Raw genomic sequence first — 25561 nt, forward strand, 5'->3', positions numbered from 1 at the left:
GTCTTGGTGGTGGTGCCAGCAGAGCCCTGGCAGCGGGCAGGGGGTTGGGTCTGCCCCGCGTCAGGCACGGCCAATTCCAGTCCAGCGCCAGGGGGCTGCGGGACCCCCCGGGAGAGGCAGAGGGGGGAACTTGGGGACCCCCAGAGATGGGAGAGCAGAGAGGGGCAGTACCTGGACCAGAGGAGCCCCGGCAGTCTGGAGGAGCGAACCCCTGTGACCCCCAGGACCCCAAAGTGGGGAACCCAGAGAGGGGGGAGCGCTGCCAGTCACGGGACCCTCAACAGCCTGGAGAGGGGGAGGGGGGACTCCTTGGACCCCCTGCACCCTGAAGCAGAGAATAAGGGGAGAAGGATCCCTTGGACCCCATAACCCCCAGCACTCCTAAGTGGGGAGACCAAACGTGAGAGCTTTTTGGATTCTTGGATTCCCAGCAGCCTGGGGAGGCCAGGGACCAAGTAGATGGGGGACCCCAATACAAGCGTGACCCCTGGCAGCTGGGACGGGGGGGAATCCCCAAATATCAGAGTGGTGGGACTAGAGAGGGGGAACTCCTGTGAGGCTTTTTCAGGGCTGAATGTTGGTGTTTGGGAGGTTTTTCTGGACCCCAGATGCCCGGTGACTTGTAGAGATGGAATTGAGAAGGGGGACATTCAAACTTAACATGCTCATCCCTTGTTTTTCCCCAAACCAGGATTTCCCATTCCCAAACCTTTGCCAAATGGAGAAAGGGACTGTGAGGAAGAGGAAGATGCCCCGGAACACCCAGGCAGGTGAGGAGGAAGTCCCTGTCCCTTTCCCCCTCTCTCCTGCTCCATCTCCCAGCCCAGCATCGCCCCCGGCTGCAGGACAAGCCCGCTGCCGATGCCGTCCTGCCGGGGACGGACTGGGGGGATCTCCTTCCCCTTCCCTGTGGCACAGAGGCAAATGCCATCCTCTCCTTGTCCTTCCTCCCCCAGACAAGGAGAGGACAGAGCCCAGGGAGGACAAATCCCCACGGCAGAACCTGGTGGAAGAGGCCGTTTTGAGCGGCTCCACGGCGCAGGAATCCAATGGGGAGGAAAAGCCCCGGCGATCCCTTAGGAGGAGGGGCTGCAAACGCAGCCCAGGGAGCTGTGAGGAGGAAAGACCCACCCTGTGCCAGGAAGGCGGCCAGACATCCAGCCAGAGATCAGACCTGGTGGTCCATGAGCAGCTTCAAACTGAGGAGAAGCCCCATAAGTGTGAGGAATGTGGGAAGAGCTTCAGCCGGAGCTCCCACCTGATCCTCCACCAGAGGATCCACACTGGGGAACGTCCCTATGAGTGTGGGGAATGTGGGAAGAGCTTCAGCACGAGCTCCAGCCTGATCCGCCACCAGATGATCCACACCGGGGAACGGCCCTACGAGTGTGGGGAATGTGGGAAAAGCTTCAGCCACAGCTCCAGCCTGATCATCCACCAGAGGAGCCACACTGGGGAGAGGCCCTATGAGTGCCTAGAGTGTGGGAAGAGCTTCAGGCACAGATACAGCCTGACTCTCCACCAGAGGTTCCACACTGGGGAGAGGCTCTATGAGTGTGGGGAATGTGGGCAGAGCTTCAGACAGAGCTCTGAGCTGATCATCCACCAGAGGAGCCACACCGGGGAGAGGCCCTACGAGTGTCCTGAGTGTGGGAAGAGGTTTCATACCAGCTCCCATCTCCTCCTGCACCAGCGGACGCACACAGATGAGAGGCCCTTCCGCTGCCCTGACTGCAGCAAGGGCTTCAAACGCAACTCCCACCTCATCAGGCACCGGCGCATCCACACCGGGGAACGGCCCTATGAGTGTCCTGCGTGTGGGAAGGGCTTCAGAGACAGCTCTGACCTTATCTACCACCAGAAGATCCACACTGGGCAGAGGCCTTATGAGTGTCCCGAATGTGGGAAGAGGTTTCAGATGAGCTCCGAGCTCCTCAAGCACCAGCGGATTCACACAGAGGAGCGACTGTTCCACTGCCCCGACTGTGGGCAGGGATTCAACACCAACGCCCACCTCATCAGGCACCAGCGCATCCATACCGGGGAGAGGCCCTATGAGTGTCCTGAGTGTGGGAAGAGCTTCACCGAGAGATACAAACTTATCTACCACCAGAAGATCCACACCGGGGAGGGGCCCTACAAGTGTCCTGAGTGTGGGAAGAGCTTCATCCAGAGCTCTCACTTGAACAGACACCAATGGAGCCACCGGTAAGTAAAGCCCTGCAAGTGCCCCGAGTGTGGGAAGAGCTTCGTCCGCTGGTCCAACTTCATCCCCCACTGAAGGACTCACATTCCCTGTATCCATGTTGGGAAGACACCTGGCTGGTTGTCTCCATATCCTTCTGAATCTCCACAGTCACCAGGGAGGATGATATTTTGGAGGTTCTGAGGGGAGATGGTGTTGGAGAAGATGAAAGTTTGGTAAGAAAGTTTCACAGATATGTAGGCTTGGCAGAAAGATCTCTGAATGTAGAAACTGGGGATGAGATAGAAATGAAAGCAAGTTTTGCTATAGAGTAAAAGATGTTTTGCTGAAACACTAACCACTGAATAACTGAGAAGGCAAAGGTTGGAGATGAGTTGGAAGGAGATTTTTATGATTAGGACAAAGGTATGTGACTACAAACAAAGACATGTTTTTCACCAAGTAAATAAGTCTCAAGAAGAGCATAAGTAAATAGAAAACATATCTTTACCAAAAAGAGAGATATGGCAGGCAAACAAGAAATGTCGATTTAGCAAGAAGAGAGGTCAGAGAATTTCCCATTGTAAGCTTAAATTGTTACTTACTTACTCTTGTGATTGGATAATAATGACTATAATATGGTGATGGTAGTAGCTATGATAGGCTATAGGCAAATGTAAAGGTATTGTGTGTGGTGCTTATTGGTTGTTATGTATTAAGCTACTCAGCAAAGAAAAGTATCTAATGCTTTCTAACTTGAACAGAAAGTGGCTTCAGGTATGTCTACAGCTGGAGCTGGCAGCTGTAGGGCTGGCTCTGGATACCCACTCCCTGAAACGCTGTAACTTTGCCTATGCAATAAACAGCTTTCAAGAGAGCCACCTGAAGTCCAGACATCCTTCATGAACCTTTCTTGAATAAGATGGAAGAGTTTTCTCCATCACTTTGTACTCCAGAAGATGAGAGGCCCTGATCTGTCACCTCAAAACCCCTGAATCCCAGTAAAAAATGTTCAGTTCCCACTCCAAATGGCTCAGTCACATTCCAAAAGTACTTGACCCTACAGCCCCCTCAAAATCCCCAGGAGGGGCTGGATGGGCATTCAGAGGGTCTGGACGGAGTGGGAGGTACGTTGTGGAGGGGTGGGCAATGGGAGGGGGGCAGGGGTTTGGAATGAAGAGCTGAAGGCTGGGGATGATGAGGCCGGGGGAATCTCCTTTCTGGGTATCCCCCACATCTGAGGGCATTTGGGTTATCCCCTGTTCCTGAGGGGTTTTTTGGGTACCCCCCGATCCTGAGGAGGGGATACAGGGAGACAAGGGATGACACGTGGCTCTGGCACTTGGAGTGGGCACCACAGGGAGGGACACAGGGAGCCCATTTTGGGGAAGATCCTGCTGCTTTCTGCCAATTTTGGGGGCTAGAAATGGCTTTTGGAGTTTTTCTGCTAATTTCAGGAAGCTGAGGTGACACCCCTTCCTCATTCTGTGACTGTGAGGAGACACCATTTTTGGGAGGATCCTGCTGCTTTCCCCCAACCTGGGGCAGGGATATAAATGGCTTGTGGGCCCCGTGCCTCATTTTGGGGGTTGGGGTGACCCCACGGTTCCACCGGTGTCTGAGGGAGGGTTATAACTCTCAGTTTTGGTGGTTATAAGCAGCTTGTGGGGGTCCCACGTTTGACGGAGGCCCCCAGCCCCCACCCCAAAGCAGCCTTTGGCCAATCAGGGCATGCGGCGGTGATGACTCAGCAGTTGCCATGGAGATGTGCAGGTGCCAGAGACCACAACACTTTTAAGCCAATCAGAAAATGCACAAAACAATTTTTACTCAGTCAGAGCTTTTCTCACCGATGACTCGTGCATTGGTTTTGCAAGGCCTGGTTTTTGGTGGCGGGGGGGCCACAGAGGTGGCTCCTGTGAGATGCTGCTGGAAGCTTCCACCATGTCCAGCAGCGCCAATCCCTGATGGCTCTGAAGATGGACATGCTGCTGGCCAAAACTGGGCCAATGAGAGAGGCTGGTAACGCCTCTGGGATAACAGATTTAAGAAGAAAACCAAAACAAAGTCACAGTTTTGGCTTCTGGTCAGAGAAGAGGAGGAGGTGAGAATGTGTGAGGGAAACAACGTGGAGACACCAAGGTCAGTGAAGGAGGGGAAGGAGGTGCTCCTGATATGCAGAAAAGACTCCACTACTGGAATAAGTAGTAAAGTAGGTATGTTTATTCCAGCGCTGGGACACATGGGGGATAGTTCCTCCAAAGTCACGCGTGCCGGCAGCTGCATTCAGCTTGGTATTTATCGGGTTACAAGTTCCATATTCATTGAGTTTCCCAATACACCTATACATATTCATTACCTAGCCCCGCCTAGCCTCGCCTCATATTACAGTGATCCCAAAAGCCATTTACATCCGCGTTGTGCTTGCGCAGTGTTGTCTGGTGGTCGTGGGCAGGGGTGTCTGGGTTGAAATAAGAGTCTTCCTCAGATGAAGTAAAGGGTCTTCCTCATCCTGAACTTTTCACCTTGCTTCCCTGCGCCTGCTCTTTATGTCCCTGCCCTAAGTCCAAACTTCAAGACTGGTTTGAGTTAGTTTTAGGTTAAAAACAGGATCTTTGGTCAAGATTCCTTCCCTCTATCAATAGTCTTATATCTTCTCATCCTGTTTTGGTAGGCACAATAAGTGTTGAGCAAGCTATATGCATTGCTTCTAACAAACAACTTCTTAGCAAATCATTTAACCTCTGCTTCCCCATCCCCCCTGATTCAGTTCCCCCTTTGCTATATAGTAAATTCTTTTACTAATACATGAATTCTTTTGCTAATAATGATTTTTTTTTTTATGATAAGCATTCCTCAATGCCTTTCCATGTGCATTTGACAAAGTAGTTAAAACTGATAACCTTTTTAGTACTCTATAGCTCCAAACAAGCAACATAATAGACAACACAAGGCAGGCACTAACCAAAAGTAATAAGACAATTATGGGGTGACATTACATATTTAGAATGCCAGTTGCGGTAGGTGACCACCCAAAAAGCGAGTCCCACCAGTTATGACTTGTATCTTGTTTTACTCTTTGCAAGATTCTGCTTATTTCTTGTGTTTCATGATGGATGGTGACTAAGGTCTTTTTCCTGTTTCTTTGGATTTCTCCTAAAATCTCAATTAGGTCTTGATGTTTCATTAATTGCTTTATTAATGTGAGGTCCATCCCAATAGGTGTCGGTAGCAATTTATGGTATATGGTGTAGTTAGACCTTATCAATTGATGAGACACAACCAGTGCTAAATACAAAAAGTCACACCTAACAATCTTGGTAAAATCACAAATACAAAAATTAGAGTGATTCCTGGCAGCTACATTTATATTATTGTCATCTATCATCATAAAAGTGTGGATAGTTCTTAAGCACACACAACCTTGACCAATATATACAAGTATGGGGTATGCCCAGCCACTGCCCTGGAGGGATGTCTGCTGAGATAAGGAGATTGCCTAAACCTCCCAGCAGAACTTCCCTGGAAAGGGAGGTACTCTTCAGTTATGGCGAGAAGAAGACAAACCCAGAATCCTCTGGGAGACCCTATGCAGATCCTTTGTAGCCCATTGGCCTTTACCCTCTGACACCCACCCCTGTACCCCATAAAGCTAGCCCTCTGCCCCTGCGGGGGAGAGAGAGAGCCCGTCCCTGGCCTCCCCTTCGCTGGAGTACAGATCAATAAAGCTACCTTCGTGCGGAACAGCTACGTGGGCCTCTTGTCTCTCTCCCTGGTCTGGCTGCCTGGGAGGCTGCCCTGCAGAGCTGAGCTGAAATCACGAGCTGACAATCACTAAAGAACTGACAGCTTCTGCACGGGCCCTCCTAGCTAGCAGCTGAGGGAAGACACTGGGCCTCGGGAAGGCAATTCCTTTTGGGACCATCTCTCTGGACTGGTCACAGCTTCCTCAGTCAGAGCTACTGACCCCACACCAGCTGTCATAACTGGTGCCCGAGCAGCCATTGTACCCCAGACCTCCAAGGGACTCCTGGCCTGAGCTGCGTCTTGACCACGCCAAGACAGAACCAGCCGTTCATGTGCTGATCCTCTGAAAAAAGGACCTATGTTGTAGCAGGGCCTTTTGGAGTGTAGGTTACGGACGGTCGGGACGGACGGAGACGAGAGATCTCTATAGTCTGATCTTGGGACACATGGGGTTTATTGCAAAGGGCTGCCAGACTCAGCTCTGAGCAGGCCCAAGAGAGCAAGAGAGTAAGCAGGTAAGACAGAGAGAGAGAGTGTGTAAGAGCAAGAGTGGAAGTGAGAGCAAGAGTGGAAGTGTGAGCAAGAGTGTCTGAAGTCCTGGTTACAATACAATAAATCATCTTCTGTACTGAATATTCTAATTGTCACTAACCAATCTAATACAAGATACAAATCCTATAGCATTTACATACAGCCTATAAGAGTTCTTATATTACCATAGAGTGTTACATCTTAACTTCTAAAAACTACTCTTTGGACCCCTTCTGCTGAGCTAGTAGGGTCTGCTCTGACCCTTGGACCTGCTTGCAAGCAGAGGGTATTGTTCCATCAAGAGGGGATTACCTTCAGTCGGCCATACCATTGTTTTCCAGTTGTTCAGTAACTAAGACTTGGTATTTCAAAAGTGGCTTTCATTTCGATGTTGCCTGTAGTTTTCATATTCCCAAAATCTTTTGTCAGGCAATCATATTTATAAGGCTTTCCTGTTTCATCTTCCCCAACATTGGAGGTGGACAGTTTGAGACCCTCGCCTCTCTCATCTGGGACAGAAATCCCTGAGGATCGAACTGGCCGGACCACACCCCCAGCAGACTTTTTTTTGGACTTCAACAGGAGACAGCCCCACCAGAAGACGGGATTTGTAAGTTTAAAATCGGGCTCTCCTCTCTTTCTTGCGCGCAATACTTTTAAGTTGTTTTTTTTCTCTTTTTCTGCTGAGGGAGGAACTTAAATGGGAAATAGGCAAGCTAAACCCAGCCTTTCCCAATCTGAGAGAGACCTATACCCCTTTCTTCTAACCCTTCTCTTAAAATCCAACTTTAAATTCTCTAAAGGTGTTCTTTCTAAGAAAAATCTCAAATCTTTCACTAATTGGATATCTTGAAATTTTCCTGATGCCACCACAGACTCTGTCCTTTCTGATCCGTTCTGGGCCAAAGTGGGGAAGAAACTCTATTCCTCTCAAGCCACGGGAAACCTCTCTGTTTCCAAATTCATTCCTTTATTTCATTTAATGGTTAAAACGTGTCGTGCGACTAACCCACCTCAGCCAAACCCGTTCTCTGCCCTTCCCCCCTCCCACCCTGTGGATAATTTAGGATAGAGGGGGGGGAAATGTAGGAGATTAGGGTGGAGATTTGTGAGCAGAACGATCCCCGATCCCTAAGCGACTGATTTGTGTGAGTAAACCCTGGAAACTTTGGATTCCTCTTCTTGGTTTTGTTTTGCTATTCCATATCTAAACTATGGAGGAACTGTGGGAAGACTCTTGGCTCTCAGAGCCGCATATGGACATTTATCTTAAACTGAAAATGATTCTTGAACAACGATTTGTAAATTTTAGCTTGATTCAAGCTCAAAAAGAACTGAAACACTTCCTGGCATGGTTGTTTAAGAACTTTTTCTATGTTTCTTGGGATTTAATTCTTACGAAGGATTTTTGGAAGGCCGTTTGGACCCAGTTAAATTTTGAGTCAAAATATATGCCGATGGAAGAATATTTTCATGAATATTATTTAGTTACTGAGACTGTTGAGCAATGTCAGCTGTGTCCTGGCGAAGGGAAGCCTGGCTCAGGGACCGTGCGGCCCAGGCCACGTGCACCGAGTGCTCTGTGAGCAGCAGCGAGGCAGTTCCCGCGTGCGGGCAGAGCCAAGCGAGCCGCAGTGTCGGCAGTGGAGCGAGACACCGGCGGGACCCGGCGGTGCCTGCCCGGACCCGCGCAGCGCGTGGTGGAGCGAGCCCCGGGAACGTCTGACCGAGAGGGGCGGCACATGGGCGGCGGCTGGTGGCGGTGGCGGTGGAGTGGAGCCGTGCCCAGCCGAAACGCGCGCTGGAGCAGGGCGCGGGGGGGTCGTCGCTCGGGGGCCCGGCCGAGACGTGGGTGCAGCGCCCGGCAGCGGCAGCGAAGCTGCGACCAGAGGAGGCGACGCACGGAGAACTGAGCGGCGCGGCCTGGCCCGGCCCACGCAGCCCCGAACGCGACCCCGGGAAGAGCGCGCAGGCACCAGCAGCTCTGACAATTCCAACTCGGGAGCGACCGAAGGAGAGAGCAAAGACGCAGCGAGACAGAAAACAGCAGCCACTCGAAAAAAGGAAAAAATCATAGTAGCTAAGATCTTAGGGATAGTAAAATGGTATAATGTTAAGCAAAATTATGGTTTTATAACAAGGTGTGACAACCAGCAAGACATATTCGTGCATAGAACTGCTATTAAAAAGAATAACCCTGAAAAATGCATCCCAAGCTTGGGAGATGGAGAGGTGGTGGAATTCAAAATTGTACTAGGGAGAAAAGGGTTACAAGCATCGCAGGTCACTGGGCCTGATGGTATATTTGTAAAAGGCAGTATATATGCAAAAAATTGTAGTCATGTTAGACAATATCTCCATTGTAAGCCCCCCCTACAGTCTCCCTTTCCTAATCCCACCTTTCCCTTTTACCCTATGTCCTATTACCCCCAGTGTATTCCCAATCCGTTTTTTCATCCATGGTTTCCCTCACAAAACCATGCTTTTGCCAATTGTTTCCCCAAAAATCCCTTTCCAATGCTGAGGGGGGGATGAAAAGGGGGAGGGAAGAAATTAAACCCTCTCCTGCCTCAGTTTCCCCACAAAGCATGCCTGGAGAGCTCTGTCTCCCTTCTGTCAGCCCTAAGATGTTCCACAGAATCTGTTTAGACATTTAAAGGCTCAGGAGGGTGGCTTGTTTTGTTTTGAAACTGTTCTTGTTATGTTTATCCAGTTGTTTTCATTCTCCTTTTATTAAAATAAAACGGGTGAGGTGTTGGGGTCTCCTCCCCCGCCGTGTAGCCCTGGGAGAGGGGCCCTGAGGGCACAGACACGGGGTTTCGCTGCCCCTGCTCAGCCTCGTTCCCATTGGTTGGTTTGTGTTCCCTGCGCGGGCAGAAGGACCCTTGGTCCCGTGACTGGAACAGTTCCTAAGCAGAGCCCGGCCATGCGGCTGGAGAAATAAACATCTCTCTGAAACAGCTATCAAGAATCTGTCTGTCCACATATATTTCCTTTCCATGGGACTCCTGGTTTGATATATGCATGTTGCAGTATCCCCACTGCAACATCTGGCCGGACCCTCGGGAACAGCAGGCTGGAATGGCAGCAGGCTGGAATGGCAGGCACAAGCACAAATCCCAGATGGCAGACGAGGTGTATCCAAACGGGAAACTCCCCCGAGGTCTGGGCAGGCAGGGTGAGCACGGCTACAACGTAGCGAAGGCTTGAAGCAACAGCAGGGCAGGGCGCCCACAGCCCAGCTCCCAGCTGGGCAGGGAAGGTGGGCTTTGGGATCCCGGGGCTTCTCCAGCAGAAGGAAAAGCGGCTGAAGAAAGCAGCCTCCCTCTCTGTCCGAACGCCTAGACCGATTGCCCCCACACACTCGGGTGAAAACAAAAGAGTAGCCAGATGTGCCCCATTCTGTAGCCAGCTCTTTTGTTTTTCTTAAGTACCCAGCCATTTTCTCCCCCAGCAACAGGTATGGGCAAAATTCCTTTAACAGAAGAAAAACCAGGAGAGCTCCTAAAACCCCAACACTGGCAGAAGAACAGTGCCATCTCCTCTTACAAATTTTACACTGTATTAGTACCTACGCAACATGCCACCCTCTTGCTGAACAAAAAATTCTAATGCATCCACAAAAACAAGTTATTCCATTGTTGCAATGACTGCCACTGACCACTGCCCAGGCTAGCCCCTGCAGTGTGCAACAGGAGTGGGGAGCAGCTGGAGGCTCTTGGCTTTAAAGCTGCTCCTCAGGAGTTCAGCTCTGCTCAGGGGAGCTGAAACTCCAGGCACAGTGGCTGTCAGCAGTCCGGATGAGGGAGAGGATAAAAAGTAGCAGGGAGGCTTGCCACAGGGGGTAATCCAAGTTTATTGGAGGCAACTCACAGGAGACAAGCCCAGAACAGCTCCGGGGGACATCTTATAAAGGGAGGTGTTACAATGGGGATGGCTTAACAGGGGACCAATAGAAATCTCTAAGGGAGGGATATGAACGAGGATAGACATTTCCCTGGGCCAATAGCCTCAAGGGGAGGAGGGAAAGGGATCACATGCCCCAATGGGGCCTCAAGGTTTAGGGGATTTCCAAAGGGGGAGGTAACCAAAGGGGTAGGGTCCCGGGGGATTGATGAGGACCATATAAGGGTAAACTGGGAGGTTTCAGGTGATGGACACTGAACCTTCGGGAACAACAGGAGGGGTTTGGGTGATTGATAGGGAAAGAGCTAGAACAAGGGGAGGAGAACAACCATGTAGGGAGCACCAGGGGAGAGTCTTGGGTCTGGGGCAAACCAACTGGGAATAGGAGTGGGGAAGGTAGGGATGAACCATCGGGGTACAGAAAACATATATAAAAATACAATAAAGGTATCGCATCACCACATTCCATGTATTCTTTCAAAACCTAAATCCTCTGCCACTGGTTGTTCTCAGTCTAAAGTTACTAATCTTCCTGCTGAGGTTCTGTATATTCCCTCTAAAGGAACTCGTTTGCCTCTCCTCTCCATCCAATGTTTTATCGGATTTACAAATTCCCAAGAATCAAGACCAAACCACTAAGGGAGAGGGGTTCTTCTAACTTCTTGCCTAGCAACAATTCTAATTCTATTAGCACAAAAATCAATAATCTAGCATCGCTCCAAACAAATGTTTCAATACAACATGCTCAAACAACACACGGCAACATACACATCTCCGATCTACAAACAAATAGGCGAGCTAATATAAAAGCAGTCCAATAACAACCAATATCCAAAAGACATATAAGCAACACAACACTCAAACCAGCTACTAGTAGCCAAAATATTCATAACACTCACTTGTAATAACTTCAGGGTCCTGCTTATATTTTCCCCAATACAGTCATCAACAAGTTCTGGCGGAATCACCCGATCTGCTCTCAGGATCGCTAGCAGCCGCTGTATCGGTTGGCGATTCTTCTTGTCGGCTCCCATAGCCGGGTGCCTTTCCCAGCTCCCGTAGCTGGCTGCTTGCAAGCCTCACCTTTACCCACACAGGGACTACGCTGTGCACGGGACGTCTCCTCGCATCTTACCAGCAGCCCTGGCCACGCGTACGACTTACAGGCATCCTAAATCCAGAACATACTGTTTATCCGCAGTCCCAGCAGGTTGTTTGCCCCACAGTGAGCGAGCCGAGGGGCGGAGTTCCTCCAGGAAAGCCCTGGGGCACGCCTCGGACGTTCACTCCTCAGCCAATCCTGCAGCCGGACAGAGTTCCTCCCGCCGGCTCGCCAAAATGATGAGCGGAGAAGACTCCACTACTGGAATAAGTAGTAAAGTAGGTATGTTTATTCCAGCGCTGGGACACATGGGGATAATTCCTCCAAAGTCACGCGTGCCGGCAGCTGCATTCAGCTTGGTATTTATCGGGTTACAAGTTCCATATTCATTGAGTTTCCCAATACACCTATACATATTCATTACCTAGCCCCGCCTAGCCTCGCCTCATATTACAGTGATCCCAAAAGCTATTTACATCCGCGTTGTGCTTGCGCAGTGTTGTCTGGTGGTCATAGGCAGGGGTCTCCGGGATGAAATAAGTCTTCCTCAGATGAAGTAAAGGGTCTTCCTCATCCTGAACTTTTCACCTTGCTTCCCTGCGCCTGCTCTTTATGTCCCTGGCCCACGTCTAAACTTCAAGACTGGTTTGAGTTAGTTTTAGGTTAAAAACAGGATCTTTGGTCAAGATTCCTTCCCTCTATCAATAGTCTCATATCTTCTCATCCTGTTTTGGTAGGCACAATAAGTGTTGGGCAAGCGGTATGCATTGCTTCTAACAAACAACTTCTTAGCAAATCATTTAACCTCTGCCTCCCCATCCCCCCTGATTTCCTCCAGGCTCTGGCGCTGAGATTCCTCTGCAGGCCGTGCTGATGAGCATGGTGAAGCAGCCCCTGGGGATCCACGAGGGATGCAGTAATCAACCCACAGCCCAGGGCGGAGGTGCTCACACCGGAGTAGGTGGATACCTGGAGGAGGCTGTGATCCAGCGAAAGACACAGTGGAGAGAGGGGGTGTCGTGTTCCACTGTGGGGAACTGAGAGGAGTTCTTTTAAAAATGGATGGTCGGGAAGGGAATGGAACCAAACAAGGCAAATATTGTCACTGAGAACCGTTTATAGACAACAAAAGGAGAAGGAAAAGGAGCTGCCTGAGCAGAAGATGGCTAGAAGAGACAGAAAAGAAGAAAGGAAAATGGAAAAAGAGTGGGGGAGAGGGGAGAGAGGGGACAGAGAGAAAAAGAGGGCGTTAGCAGCAGCAAGTCAGGGCAGTGCTGTTGGTGCCCAGGTGGGGGGCCGTGCACGCTGCCTGCCTGTGGCCGGGCCGGGTCCGACCGAGCCTGCGCAGCTCCTGGAGGGGGGCAGCTGGACAGGCACGGCTCCCGCGGCAACGGCCCTGGACACGCGGTGAGCGGGTGCTCGGACAGGAGGACCAGGAGCCTGGACAGGGTCGCAGTGAGTGCCGGGATTGGCGCGGCAGGGGGGGCAGTGATGGCTGGATCAGGGCGGCAGGGCAGGATTCAGGCCGCCCAGGGAGGAAGGCAGGGCAAAGCAGCGAGGCAGCGCTCAGGGGCACAGGAAGGCAGGACAGGTGCGAGGGCAGCAGAGCCAGAAGGCAGGCTCGGGCCAGGATGTTATAAACAGTGAAGGGAGATGTTGATTTTCATATTTGGAGTTACTGATTCAAGGGGTTAAAGAGTTAATTACCAAGTTTAATACTGTTAAAGTTCTCTGATTTCAGGTTGGAAAATGACTGGGAGTTGAGAGTGATGGTTAGAGTTAGATTGTATATTAGGATGCTTTAGTGTTCAGTATGTTTTTACTGTTGAATTGTCAATGATTAAAATAAAACAAAATGGCTGACGGGAATAACTTTCCGGAATCTTCTTGGGGGTGGGAAGTGTGCAAGTGCCAGTCAAAACCACCAGAATGTGTCACTCAGGCTGGGGCCCCTCCTTTAGGCAACAACTGGGCATGCTCCAGAGGGATGAGCTGGCCCCTATGGGCAGGCATGAGGGAGGGACCAAACCAACTCGGCCCCTGACTGGACAAATGTGTCCAGATACCCTGATTGACACTGGGAGGGGAGAACAGGCCTTGCACAAGCCCCGAGGGTTGTGCCCAGCTAACCCACATAGCCAAACGCCAAGTACTGCTGTCCCGTGTTTTGTAGGCAGGCAGCTTGCCACTTGGGGTCTGTAGTTGTCAATTATTAAATTTTTGTTAATAAAACCCTTTCAACTTTTGAATTGGCTCATTGTTTTTCACACAGGCAGCGGGCAGTAGCGAGACCTCCCGAAGGAGCAGCAGTGAGCCCTGATGCAGTTGGGTTTTATACTCCCCCGGCCCCTCCCAAAGGCTGCCTGAGGACAGGGAACCATTGGCCCAGTCCAACTTTCCTGGGCCGTCCATTGGTGGAGACCTCCCCTTGACCTGACTGGAGAAGCCCCTCCACAGTGTCTCCTACTGCCTTCCTCGTGTGGGGTGTTGCCAGGCCAAGACTCCCCAGAGATGAGGCTTCCCCCACTCGTGGCTGCCTCCTGCAAGTGGCAGGTGTACGCTCCCTGCCCCCGCATGCCTCTGAAAACCCTGACAGCCAGAGTTGAGGCAACCTAAAATGGCTGAACTCAAACTGAATTGGCTCCTCACAGAGGGCCCTGCGCCCAGGCTGGAGAAGCCTGGCCTTGGAGGACTGCAGCCTGGAACCTTACGGGAGCTTACTGGTGGCTGTGACTGGGAATGACTATGAGCAAGCTGAGGGCAACTGGGCTATACTGGGAGTGTCTGTAACCACACTGGGAGTGACTGGGAACACACTGAGAGCGACTGAGAGTGACTAGGTCTACACTGGGGGCAACTGGAATAGACTGGGACCATGCTGAGGGAGACTGGGATCCTACCGGACACATACTGGGATCGTACACGGAATGACTGGCTCTGTGCTAGGGGCAACTGGGAGCAACTGGGATCAGACTGGGAGGAACTGGGTCCACACTGAGGGTGACTGGGGTCATACTGGGATCATACTGAAAGTGACTAGGAGCATCCTGAGGGCAACTGCGATATATAGGGAGTGACTGGAATCATGCTGGAAGCTACTGGGAGTGACTGGGATCATACTGGGAGTTACTGGGACTATGCTGGGAGCAAATGGCATCATACTGAGGGTGACTGGGTTCATACTGGAATCATACTGGGGAGGACTGGAGCCACAGTGGGAATGACTGGGATCATTCTGGGAGAAACTGGGACTTTACTGAGAGTGCCTAGAACTATACTAAGGGTGAATGGGAACACCTGGGACCATGCAGGGATCATAGTGGGAGTGACCAGGGTCATACTGGGATCATACTGAGTGTAACTGAAAATGACTGGGATCATACTGGGGAGTGAGCTGGGACCATACTGGGGTGACTGGGAGCCACAGGGCCCATGCTGGGAGTGACCTGGGCCCCCTGGGTGGAACTGGGGGAACTGGCCCCGCTGGGGTTCAGGGTTGTTCCACCCCAGGGCTGCCCTGGGTCCTGCTGTCACCCCCGGCCCCAGGGAGCCGAGGGACAGGGGACAGCCGAGGGACACGGGACAGCCCGGGAACACGGCCTGGCCCAGGGACACTGTGCTCCAGCACTCTGGGCTGTTGTGCCCGGGGCGTTGCCTTGGGCTCCCAGGACAGGCAGAGGGGGCAGAATCCCCTCCAGGAGCTGTTGTTCGCTTGAAGCTTTGGTGTTGGACATTCCCGCGGAGCCACCTGCAGTGGCCGGAGCCCGGCCGGTGCCTGGTGCCACCAAAGCTGCTCTGTCAGTGCCCTCCTGCCCCGGGCAGGGCAGAGAACACTGAAGGAAAGGCCCGAGCTCGGCTTCGGGCAGGGAGAGGGCACTCCCCTGGCGCTGCCATGGGCACCACAGACCCGGCCTGGGGAAAAGATTGGGATTTATGTCCCACTGAATTGCAGCAGGGATTTGATTGGACATAAATTCCAGTCATTTCCCCATGGAATTCCCATGGCAGTGGGCTGGGGGGGAGATCCGTCCATGGAATTCTCACCTGACTGGGATGAGAGTGAGATCCATCCATGGAAATTCCATGGGAATTCCTGCATTCCCAGGTCCACCCTTCCTGAATCCCACATTCCCATAGGAATTCCCCCCCACACCCACCTTTGTGCTCCAGAGCCTCTCAACCACATCCGATGTATTTTGGGAGCTCTTCCACACAGGTGTGTCCCAGGTAATGCTTCATCTGCTCTGGCAGGATCCCTTTGGATTCCCAGCACCTCTGGGGGATCCAGGTGGCACCGTCAGACACTGCAAAGCTCCCGGATCCCAGCTGGAAGGAGATGAAATCCCACCCATCGTAGCCGTGCCAGTGGGATCCATGGACGCTCCGTGGGACAGGAGGTCACAGCTGGAAACCACCTGCACCGTGGGGAGACCTGGGAACGAGGAGAGAACGGACCCATGGAGTCGTGTCCCAGCCCCACGGAGCCCCTTGCAGCTCCCTGGATTCCTATGCCAGGCCCACAGATCCCATCCCACTCCCACAGATCCCACCCCTAGAGATCCAGTCCATTCCCACAGATCCCAGCCCAGCCCCCGGCTCCCCCCACTCCCCCCGCTCATGTTGTACTGGCTCTGTCTCCAGGTCACTGTCAGCCACGTGCCGGTTCCTCTCCTTGAGCCGGGTCTGGCTATCCCAATATCCCGGGTCTGGCTATCCCAGTATCCTGGGTCTGGCTATCCCAGTATCCCAGGTCTGGCTATCCCAGTATCCCGGGTCTGGCTATCCCAATATCCTTGCTCGGCTCCCCCTCCCATCCCCATGCCTGCAGCTCCATCCGGCCCCGCTCGCTGTGGCAGCGCTCGGAGGGGGTCCCGTCCACGTTCCCGTGATCAGGGACTGGGGGACCCCAGGCCAGGCTCTGACAGCGCCACTTCCAGGTACTGCAGGGAGTGGAGAATTGGGGGGACACAGAAATCTGGGGGGGTGGGAGTTTGGGGATCCAAGGGGGGTCCACAGGTCAAGGAGAGGAGGGACTTGAAGAGCTGGGAGAGCTGGGAAAGAGGGTCAAGTGCTCAGAGTCAAGGAAAGGGGATGCAGGGACTGGGAGAGGTGGGATGGGGTGTCCAGGGAATTCTGTGCCCAGGAAAGGGGATGCCAGGGGCCCTCAGTGTGAGGGAAGGAGGGTCTGGGGGCTGGGAAATGCAGGAATGGGGGCCCAGGGGTCCCAGGGTCAGGGAAAATGGTGGGTCTGGGGGCTGGGAGAGGCAGGGTGGCCAGGAAAAGGTTGCGTTGGTGCCGGATAAGGGGGCGCAGGGGGGTCCCAGCGCCAGGGAAATGGGTAAAAGGGCATCCTGGTTCTCAGGAATGGGGGTCCAGGGCAGTCTCAGGGTCAAGGAAAGGGGAGTGAAGGGACTGGGAGAGGTACAAGGGAGTTCCAGGGGGTCCCTGTGCCCAGGAAAGGGGAGTCCGCAGTTTCCCAGAAAAGGGGGGTGACAGGGTGGGGACACCCGGCATGTCCGGGAAGGGGAGTTCAGGCAGTCTCCGGTTTTGCAGAAAGGTGGGGCTGGTGGCTGGGAAAGGCAGGAATGGGGGTCCAAGGAGCTCCACGGTGTCCCAGCACCAAGAACACGGGAATTTGGGATGGTGGGAGACATGGGATGGCCGTAAAAAGGGGAGCAGGGGGGGTCCTGATGTCCGGCAATAGGGGATTCAGGGTGGTCCCTATGGAGGATAAGGCAGTTAAGGGGGGTCCCATTCCCGGGAATGGGGGTTATGGGGGTCCCGTTCCCAGGAATGGCGGTTCAGGGGGGTCCCAGGGGGTGCCAGGGGTCCCAGTCCCCCCTCGCCGCCCCAGGAGCCCCCAGCCCCAGCGCTGGAGCCATCGCGCTGCTCCGGGCAGATCCCGGTGGCGCAGGTTGGGAGATGCGGCAGTGCCCGAGGGAGGGCGGGGGAATGGGGGGATCACTTCCAGCTGTCCCCAGGGAAGGCTCTGTAAATCCCAGTTAATCCCAGTCGCTCCCAGTGTGTTCCCAGCCACCCCCAGTATGGTTACACACATTCCCAGTATATCCCAGCATGTTTGCAGCCATTCCCAGATGCTCCCAGTGGCCCCAGTAAGGTGTTTATTATCCCAGTATCATGCCAGTCACACCCAGTATAGCCCAGTTGCCTCCAGCATGCACCCAGTCCTTCCCAGTTACTCCAGTTTGCTTGCAGAATGATCCCAGTTTCTCTCAGTTGCTCCCAGTAGCCAAAAGTGTGACCCCAGTTGCTCTATTTCAAAATGATCCCAGTCACCTCCAGTATGATCCCAGTCACATGCCAGCACTCCCAGTATGGTCCCAGTTTCATCCCAGTTATTTCCAATCACTCCCAGTATGGGCCCAGTTGCCTCCACCATGGTTCCAGTTGCTTCTTAGATCAACCCAGTCAGTCCCAGTATGATGCCATATGCTCCCAGTTGCTCCCAGTCACCCCCAGTATGGGGGATGATATGCATGGTGTGTTTCCCAGTCACTCTCAGATACTCCCAGTATTAGTCCAGTCACTCCCAATAGGATCCAAATATGACCCCAGTGTGCTCCCAGTCACTGCCAGTATGAACCAGTTGCATCCCACAGATTCCAGTGGCTCTCTTTCACCCTCACTTTTTTTCCAGTCACTCCCAGTCACTCCAAATTCCTCCCAGTAGCTTCCAGCATGATCCCATTTGCTCACAACCCCTCCCAGTCAGCCTCAGTGTAGTCGCACTCACTGCCAGTCTGATCCCAGTCACTTCCAGCATCATCCCAGTTCATCACAGCAGAAGCCCAGTTGCTTCCAATCACCCCCAGCATGCACCCAGTCACTCCCAGTTGCTCCTAGCATGATCCCAGTTGCTCCCAGCTGCTCCCAGTCACCCTCAGCATGATTCCAGTCACTCCCACTGTATCCCATTTGCTCCCAGCATGGTCTCAATTGTCCCCCGCAGGTGTCCCAGTATGATCCCAGTATGATTCCAGTCTCCCTCAGTGTGATTGCAGACTCCCCTGGCATGGGCCCAGCTGCTCCCAGTATGATGTCAGTACGATCCCAGTACAGCCCAATCACTGCCAGTATGATCTCAGTACGATCCCAGTACAAAGCAGTGACTGCCAGTGATGCCACTCCTGGGATCCCCCAGCCCTCTCTGCGTTCCCCCTCCCGGCTCTCCAGGCTCCGAGAGGAGCCCCAAGGGCTGCAAGTCCCCACCCAGGGTCCCCAGCAAGGCCCAGTTTGGATGTGCAGCCCCCAATGTTCCCAGTTTCCCTCTCCTTTCCCCGGGCCGGGTTGCCCCGCCCCCAGCGGGTGGGAGCAGCCGAGAGCCCCGCGCTGCCCATCCCGACCTGTCCCGGCTCCATCCCCGCTGCTCCCGCGGGCTGCGAGGGGCTCGGGAACGGGGGAGGGGGAAGGGGAGGAGGAGGAGGCGGAGGTGGGATTGGGGAGAGGCGGGAGGAGGAGGAGGAGGAGGAGGAGGAAGAGGCGGAGCGGCAGCGGGAAGCTGGAGGAGAGGAGGAAGCGCTCGGCTCCAGCGCTCCCTGAACTCGCAGCCCCCCGGGACCATCGCCCCCCGTCCCGCAGGTGCCCGGGGAGGGGGAGCTCGCCCCAAATGTCCCGGGGTGTCCCTGGGTTTGGGGTTTTTTGGGGGGATGTTTGGAGCTTGCGGGACTCCAAAGCCGAGCCGCAGATGCCCTCGGGCGGACATCGGGGGGTCCCGGGAGGTGTTTTTGGGGGTGCCGGTGGCGGTGGCGGCAGAGCCCCGGCGGGGGCGGGGGGATGCGGGTCCCCCCGCGGTGGGGGTTGGGCTTCCCGGGCCGGGCCCTCCGAGCTCTGCCGGGGCCCCGTGGGGAGCGCGCGGGGGCGGGGGGACACCGGTTTTGGGGACCCCCGGGAGCCCCGGCTTCCCTAAGCGGGACCCCAGAGAGAGGAGAGCCCCAGAAGCCCAAAGCGGGGAGCCCGAGAGGGGGGACCCCTGGGATTGGCGGGACCCCGGCGGGGGGGTCTGGGGGCTGCAGGGGCGGCACGGCCGGGAAAGGGGCTCAGGGGTCCCGGGGCCGGGAAATGCCTGCTCCCAGTATGAGCCCAGTTCCCCCTCCGAGTGGTTCCAGTTTCCTCATCAGTCCCAGTATGAGCGCAGTCAGTCCCGGTATGATCCTGGTCACTTCCCCTCACTCCCTGTAGGATCTCTGTTGCTCCCAGTATGAACCCAGTCACTCCCAGTCATTCCCCATTATGATGCAATTTTTCCCCAGCATGGTCCCAGTTGCTCCCAGTTCCTCCCACTTTTGTCCAGTGTGTTCCCAGTTTTCCCAGTTACCCCTAGCATAGTCCCAGTCACTGCCAGTATGATGCCAGTCTCTCCCAGCAGGGCCCCAGTCACTCACACTTGCCCCCAGTATGGTCCCACTGTGGTCCCAGTTTCCCCCAGCACATTCCCAGTCACTCCCAGTGTGGTCCCAGTCACCACCCGCATGGTCTCAGAAACTCCCAGTATATCCCAGTTGCCCTGAACATTCTCGTGGTCATTCCCAGGCACTCCCAGTTACCTCAGCATGGTTCAGTTGCCCCCAGTTTTCCCAGTCACTGCCTGTATATCCCAGTTGTCATCAGCATGCAACCTATCATTCCCAGTTGCTCCCAGTCTGATCCCAGTGTATCCCCAGTAGGTTCTCAGCATGGGCCTGGTAGCTCCCAGTAACACCCAGTCAGGGTCCATTGACATCCACTATAATCCCAGTATGATCCCAGTCACTTCCAGTATGATGCCAGTGGCCCCCAGCGTGCTCCCAGTTGTTGCCTGTCTGTGCCAGCATGAGCCCAGTAGCCTCCAGTAGAATCCCTGTGACTCCCAGTCTCTCCCAGTATATCCCAGTCACCCCCAGCATTCTCCCAGTCCTTCCTACTTCTTCCCAGTTGCTTTCAGCATGATTCCAGTTGCTCACAGCCATTCCCAGTCAATCCCAGGATGATTCCAGTCACCCTCAGTATGATCCCAGTCTCACCCTGCTGCTCCCACCATAATTCCAGTATGATCCCACTTGCCTCCAGCATAGTTCCAGTTGTTCCCGGTTCCTCCCAGTATAATCCCAGTTGCCCCTAGAATAGTCCCAGTCATGCCCAGTTGCCCCCAGCATAGATCCAGTTGCTCTCAGGTGCCTCAAGCGTGGTCCCAGTTGTCCCCAGCATGGTCCCAGCTGTTCCCAGTGTGTTTCCAGTAAGCCCCAGTATGGTTACAGACACTCCCAGTATATCCCAGTTGGCCTCAGCATGCTTGTAGTCATTACCAGGCACTCCCAGTTGCTCCAGTAAGGTTCCAGTTACCTCAGAATGATCCCAGTCTTTCCCAGTTACTCCCAGTTGCTTCCAGCATGATCCCAGTTTCTGGCAGTTTCCCAAAGTGTTGTCCCAGTTGCTCCCAGTATGATTCCAGCTGATCCCAGCTGCTCCCAATGTGTCCACATTTTCCTCCCAACATGGGCCCAGTAGCTCCCAGTAAGTCCCAGTCAGGATCTGTTCACACGTGCTGTAATTCCAGTGGCTCCCAGCATGATCCCAGTAGGAACCGTAGTCTCTGCCAGTCTTGTTCCAGTCACTCCCAGTATGATCCCAGTTACCCCAAATGTGATCCCAACTGCTCCCTCTCAATGCCAGTATGATCCCAGACACTTCCCGCCACTTCCAGTATGATCCCAGTTGCACCCAGTCCCCCTCCAGTATGGGTACAGTCACCCCCAGTATGACACCAGTCACTCCCAGATACTCCCAGTATTATTCCAGTCATGTCCAGAGTGACTCCCTCTCACTGCCAGTGTGGGCCCAGTTGTTCCCAGTATGAATCCAGTCACTCCCAGTTACTCCAAATATGATCCCATTTGCTCCCAGCATGGTCTCTGTTGCTCTCAGTCACCTCCAGTATGGTTCCAGTCACGGCCAGCACCTTTCCAGTCACTCCCAGTCTGATTCCAGTATGATTGCAGTCACTCTCAGATACCCCCAGTACTATTCCAGTCACTGCCAGTATGATCCCAGCCAGTTCCAGTAGGATCCCAGTATGACTGCGGCATGGGCACAGCTGCTCCCATGATCTTCCAGTGTGGTTCCAGTTGAACCCAGTTGCCCCTAGTATAGTCCCAGTCACTCCCCATATGATCCCAGTCCCTCCCAGCATGGTCCCAGTCGTGCCCAGTTGCCCCCAGTTCAGACCCAGTTGCTCCCACTTGCTCCCAGTAGCCCCCAGCGTGGTCCCATTTCTCCCCAGCATGGTCCTGGTTGCTCCCAGTGTGGTCCCAGTCAATCCCAGTATGGTTACGGATACTCCCAGTATATCCCACTTGGCCTCAGCATGCTTGTAGTCATTCCCAGTCCCATCTAGTTTCCCCAGTAAGGTTCCAGTTACCCCAGTACAAAGCAGTGACTGCCAGTGATGCCACTCCTGAGATCCCCCAGCCCTCTCTGCGTTCCCCCTCCCGGCTCTCCAGGCTCCGAGAGGAGCCCCAAGGGCTGCAAGTCCCCACCCAGGGTCCCCAGCAAGGCCCAGTTTGGATGTGCAGCCCCCAATGTTCCCAGTTTCCCTCTCCTTTCCCCGGGCCGGGTTGCCCCGCCCCCAGCGGGTGGGAGCAGCCGAGAGCCCCGCGCTGCCCATCCCGACCTGTCCCGGCTCCATCCCCGCTGCTCCCGCGGGCTGCGAGGGGCTCGGGAACGGGGGACCCAGGGTGTGGCTGGTCCTGGGGTGAGGAGGAGGAGGGATTGGGGAGGAGGAATGAAGAAGGAGAGCAAGAAGGGATGGGAGTGGGAGAAGGAGGTGGGAGGAGGAAGAGGAGGGACAAGGGAGGATCAAGTAAAGGGGAAGGAAGAACGAGGTTGAGTGCTCCCTGAATTTGCAGCCCCCCACCCGTGGGAGCATTGCCCCCCCATCTCGCAGGTGCCCGGGAAGGGGGAGCTTGGCCCAGATATCCTGGGGGGTCCCTGGATTGGGTTTTTTTGGGAGGAGCGGATGTTTGGAGTATGAAGAACTCCAAAGCTGAGCCGCAAATGCCCCTTGCAGGGACATTGGGGGTCTCCAGGAGGTGTTTTTGAGTGGTCTTGGTGGTGGTGCCAGCAGAGCCCTGGCAGCGGGCAGGGGGTTGGGTCTGCCCCGCGTCAGGCACGGCCAATTCCAGTCCAGCGCCAGGGGGCTGCGGGACCCCCCGGGAGAGGCAGAGGGGGGAACTTGGGGACCCCCAGAGATGGGAGAGCAGAGAGGGGCAGTACCTGGACCAGAGGAGCCCCGGCAGTCTGGAGGAGCGAACCCCTGTGACCCCCAGGACCCCAAAGTGGGGAACCCAGAGAGGGGGGAGCGCTGCCAGTCACGGGACCCTCAACAGCCTGGAGAGGGGGAGGGGGGACTCCTTGGACCCCCTGCACCCTGAAGCAGAGAATAAGGGGAGAAGGATCCCTTGGACCCCATAACCCCCAGCACTCCTAAGTGGGGAGACCAAACGTGAGAGCTTTTTGGATTCTTGGATTCCCAGCAGCCTGGGGAGGCCAGGGACCAAGTAGATGGGGGACCCCAATACAAGCGTGACCCCTGGCAGCTGGGACGGGGGGGAATCCCCAAATATCAGAGTGGTGGGACTAGAGAGGGGGAACTCCTGTGAGGCTTTTTCAGGGCTGAATGTTGGTGTTTGGGAGGTTTTTCTGGACCCCAGATGCCCGGTGACTTGTAGAGATGGAATTGAGAAGGGGGACATTCAAACTTAACATGCTCATCCCTTGTTTTTCCCCAAACCAGGATTTCCCATTCCCAAACCTTTGCCAAATGGAGAAAGGGACTGTGAGGAAGAGGAAGATGCCCCGGAACACCCAGGCAGGTGAGGAGGAAGTCCCTGTCCCTTTCCCCCTCTCTCCTGCTCCATCTCCCAGCCCAGCATCGCCCCCGGCTGCAGGACAAGCCCGCTGCCGATGCCGTCCTGCCGGGGACGGACTGGGGGGATCTCCTTCCCCTTCCCTGTGGCACAGAGGCAAATGCCATCCTCTCCTTGTCCTTCCTCCCCCAGACAAGGAGAGGACAGAGCCCAGGGAGGACAAATCCCCACGGCAGAACCTGGTGGAAGAGGCCGTTTTGAGCGGCTCCACGGCGCAGGAATCCAATGGGGAGGAAAAGCCCCGGCGATCCCTTAGGAGGAGGGGCTGCAAACGCAGCCCAGGGAGCTGTGAGGAGGAAAGACCCACCCTGTGCCAGGAAGGCGGCCAGACATCCAGCCAGAGATCAGACCTGGTGGTCCATGAGCAGCTTCAAACTGAGGAGAAGCCCCATAAGTGTGAGGAATGTGGGAAGAGCTTCAGCCGGAGCTCCCACCTGATCCTCCACCAGAGGATCCACACTGGGGAACGTCCCTATGAGTGTGGGGAATGTGGGAAGAGCTTCAGCACGAGCTCCAGCCTGATCCGCCACCAGATGATCCACACCGGGGAACGGCCCTACGAGTGTGGGGAATGTGGGAAAAGCTTCAGCCACAGCTCCAGCCTGATCATCCACCAGAGGAGCCACACTGGGGAGAGGCCCTATGAGTGCCTAGAGTGTGGGAAGAGCTTCAGGCACAGATACAGCCTGACTCTCCACCAGAAGTTCCACACTGGGGAGAGGCTCTATGAGTGTGGGGAATGTGGGCAGAGCTTCAGACAGAGCTCTGAGCTGATCATCCACCAGAGGAGCCACACCGGGGAGAGGCCCTACGAGTGTCCTGAGTGTGGGAAGAGGTTTCATACCAGCTCCCATCTCCTCCTGCACCAGCGGACGCACACAGATGAGAGGCCCTTCCGCTGCCCTGACTGCAGCAAGGGCTTCAAACGCAACTCCCACCTCATCAGGCACCGGCGCATCCACACCGGGGAACGGCCCTATGAGTGTCCTGCGTGTGGGAAGGGCTTCAGAGACAGCTCTGACCTTATCTACCACCAGAAGATCCACACTGGGCAGAGGCCTTATGAGTGTCCCGAATGTGGGAAGAGGTTTCAGATGAGCTCCGAGCTCCTCAAGCACCAGCGGATTCACACAGAGGAGCGACTGTTCCACTGCCCCGACTGTGGGCAGGGATTCAACACCAACGCCCACCTCATCAGGCACCAGCGCATCCATACCGGGGAGAGGCCCTATGAGTGTCCTGAGTGTGGGAAGAGCTTCACCGAGAGATACAAACTTATCTACCACCAGAAGATCCACACCGGGGAGGGGCCCTACAAGTGTCCTGAGTGTGGGAAGAGCTTCATCCAGAGCTCTCACTTGAACAGACACCAATGGAGCCACCGGTAAGTAAAGCCCTGCAAGTGCCCCGAGTGTGGGAAGAGCTTCGTCCGCTGGTCCAACTTCATCCCCCACTGAAGGACTCACATTCCCTGTATCCATGTTGGGAAGACACCTGGCTGGTTGTCTCCATATCCTTCTGAATCTCCACAGTCACCAGGGAGGATGATATTTTGGAGGTTCTGAGGGGAGATGGTGTTGGAGAAGATGAAAGTTTGGTAAGAAAGTTTCACAGATATGTAGGCTTGGCAGAAAGATCTCTGAATGTAGAAACTGGGGATGAGATAGAAATGAAAGCAAGTTTTGCTATAGAGTAAAAGATGTTTTGCTGAAACACTAACCACTGAATAACTGAGAAGGCAAAGGTTGGAGATGAGTTGGAAGGAGATTTTTATGATTAGGACAAAGGTATGTGACTACAAACAAAGACATGTTTTTCACCAAGTAAATAAGTCTCAAGAAGAGCATAAGTAAATAGAAAACATATCTTTACCAAAAAGAGAGATATGGCAGGCAAACAAGAAATGTCGATTTAGCAAGAAGAGAGGTCAGAGAATTTCCCATTGTAAGCTTAAATTGTTACTTACTTACTCTTGTGATTGGATAATAATGACTATAATATGGTGATGGTAGTAGCTATGATAGGCTATAGGCAAATGTAAAGGTATTGTGTGTGGTGCTTATTGGTTGTTATGTATTAAGCTACTCAGCAAAGAAAAGTATCTAATGCTTTCTAACTTGAACAGAAAGTGGCTTCAGGTATGTCTACAGCTGGAGCTGGCAGCTGTAG

The 25561-nt window shown here is 54.2% G+C and overlaps 1 protein-coding gene across 1 annotated transcript; it reads left to right on the forward strand.

Annotated features, from left to right (window-relative positions):
- Positions 1-748: 748 nt before the first annotated feature.
- Positions 749-25053, forward strand: LOC125319051 (zinc finger protein 883-like). The gene is made up of 5 exons (XM_048289997.1): positions 749-770; positions 957-1944; positions 14866-14881; positions 23773-24227; positions 24306-25053. Exons 1-5 carry the CDS (start codon positions 749-751, stop codon positions 24778-24780), a joined length of 1956 nt encoding a protein of 651 aa, XP_048145954.1. The 3' UTR covers positions 24781-25053.
- The last annotated feature ends 508 nt before the right edge of the window (positions 25054-25561 follow it).

This window comes from Corvus hawaiiensis, chromosome 35 (genome assembly GCF_020740725.1).
Source record: "Corvus hawaiiensis isolate bCorHaw1 chromosome 35, bCorHaw1.pri.cur, whole genome shotgun sequence".
In the NCBI taxonomy this organism is placed as follows: Eukaryota; Metazoa; Chordata; class Aves; order Passeriformes; family Corvidae; genus Corvus; species Corvus hawaiiensis.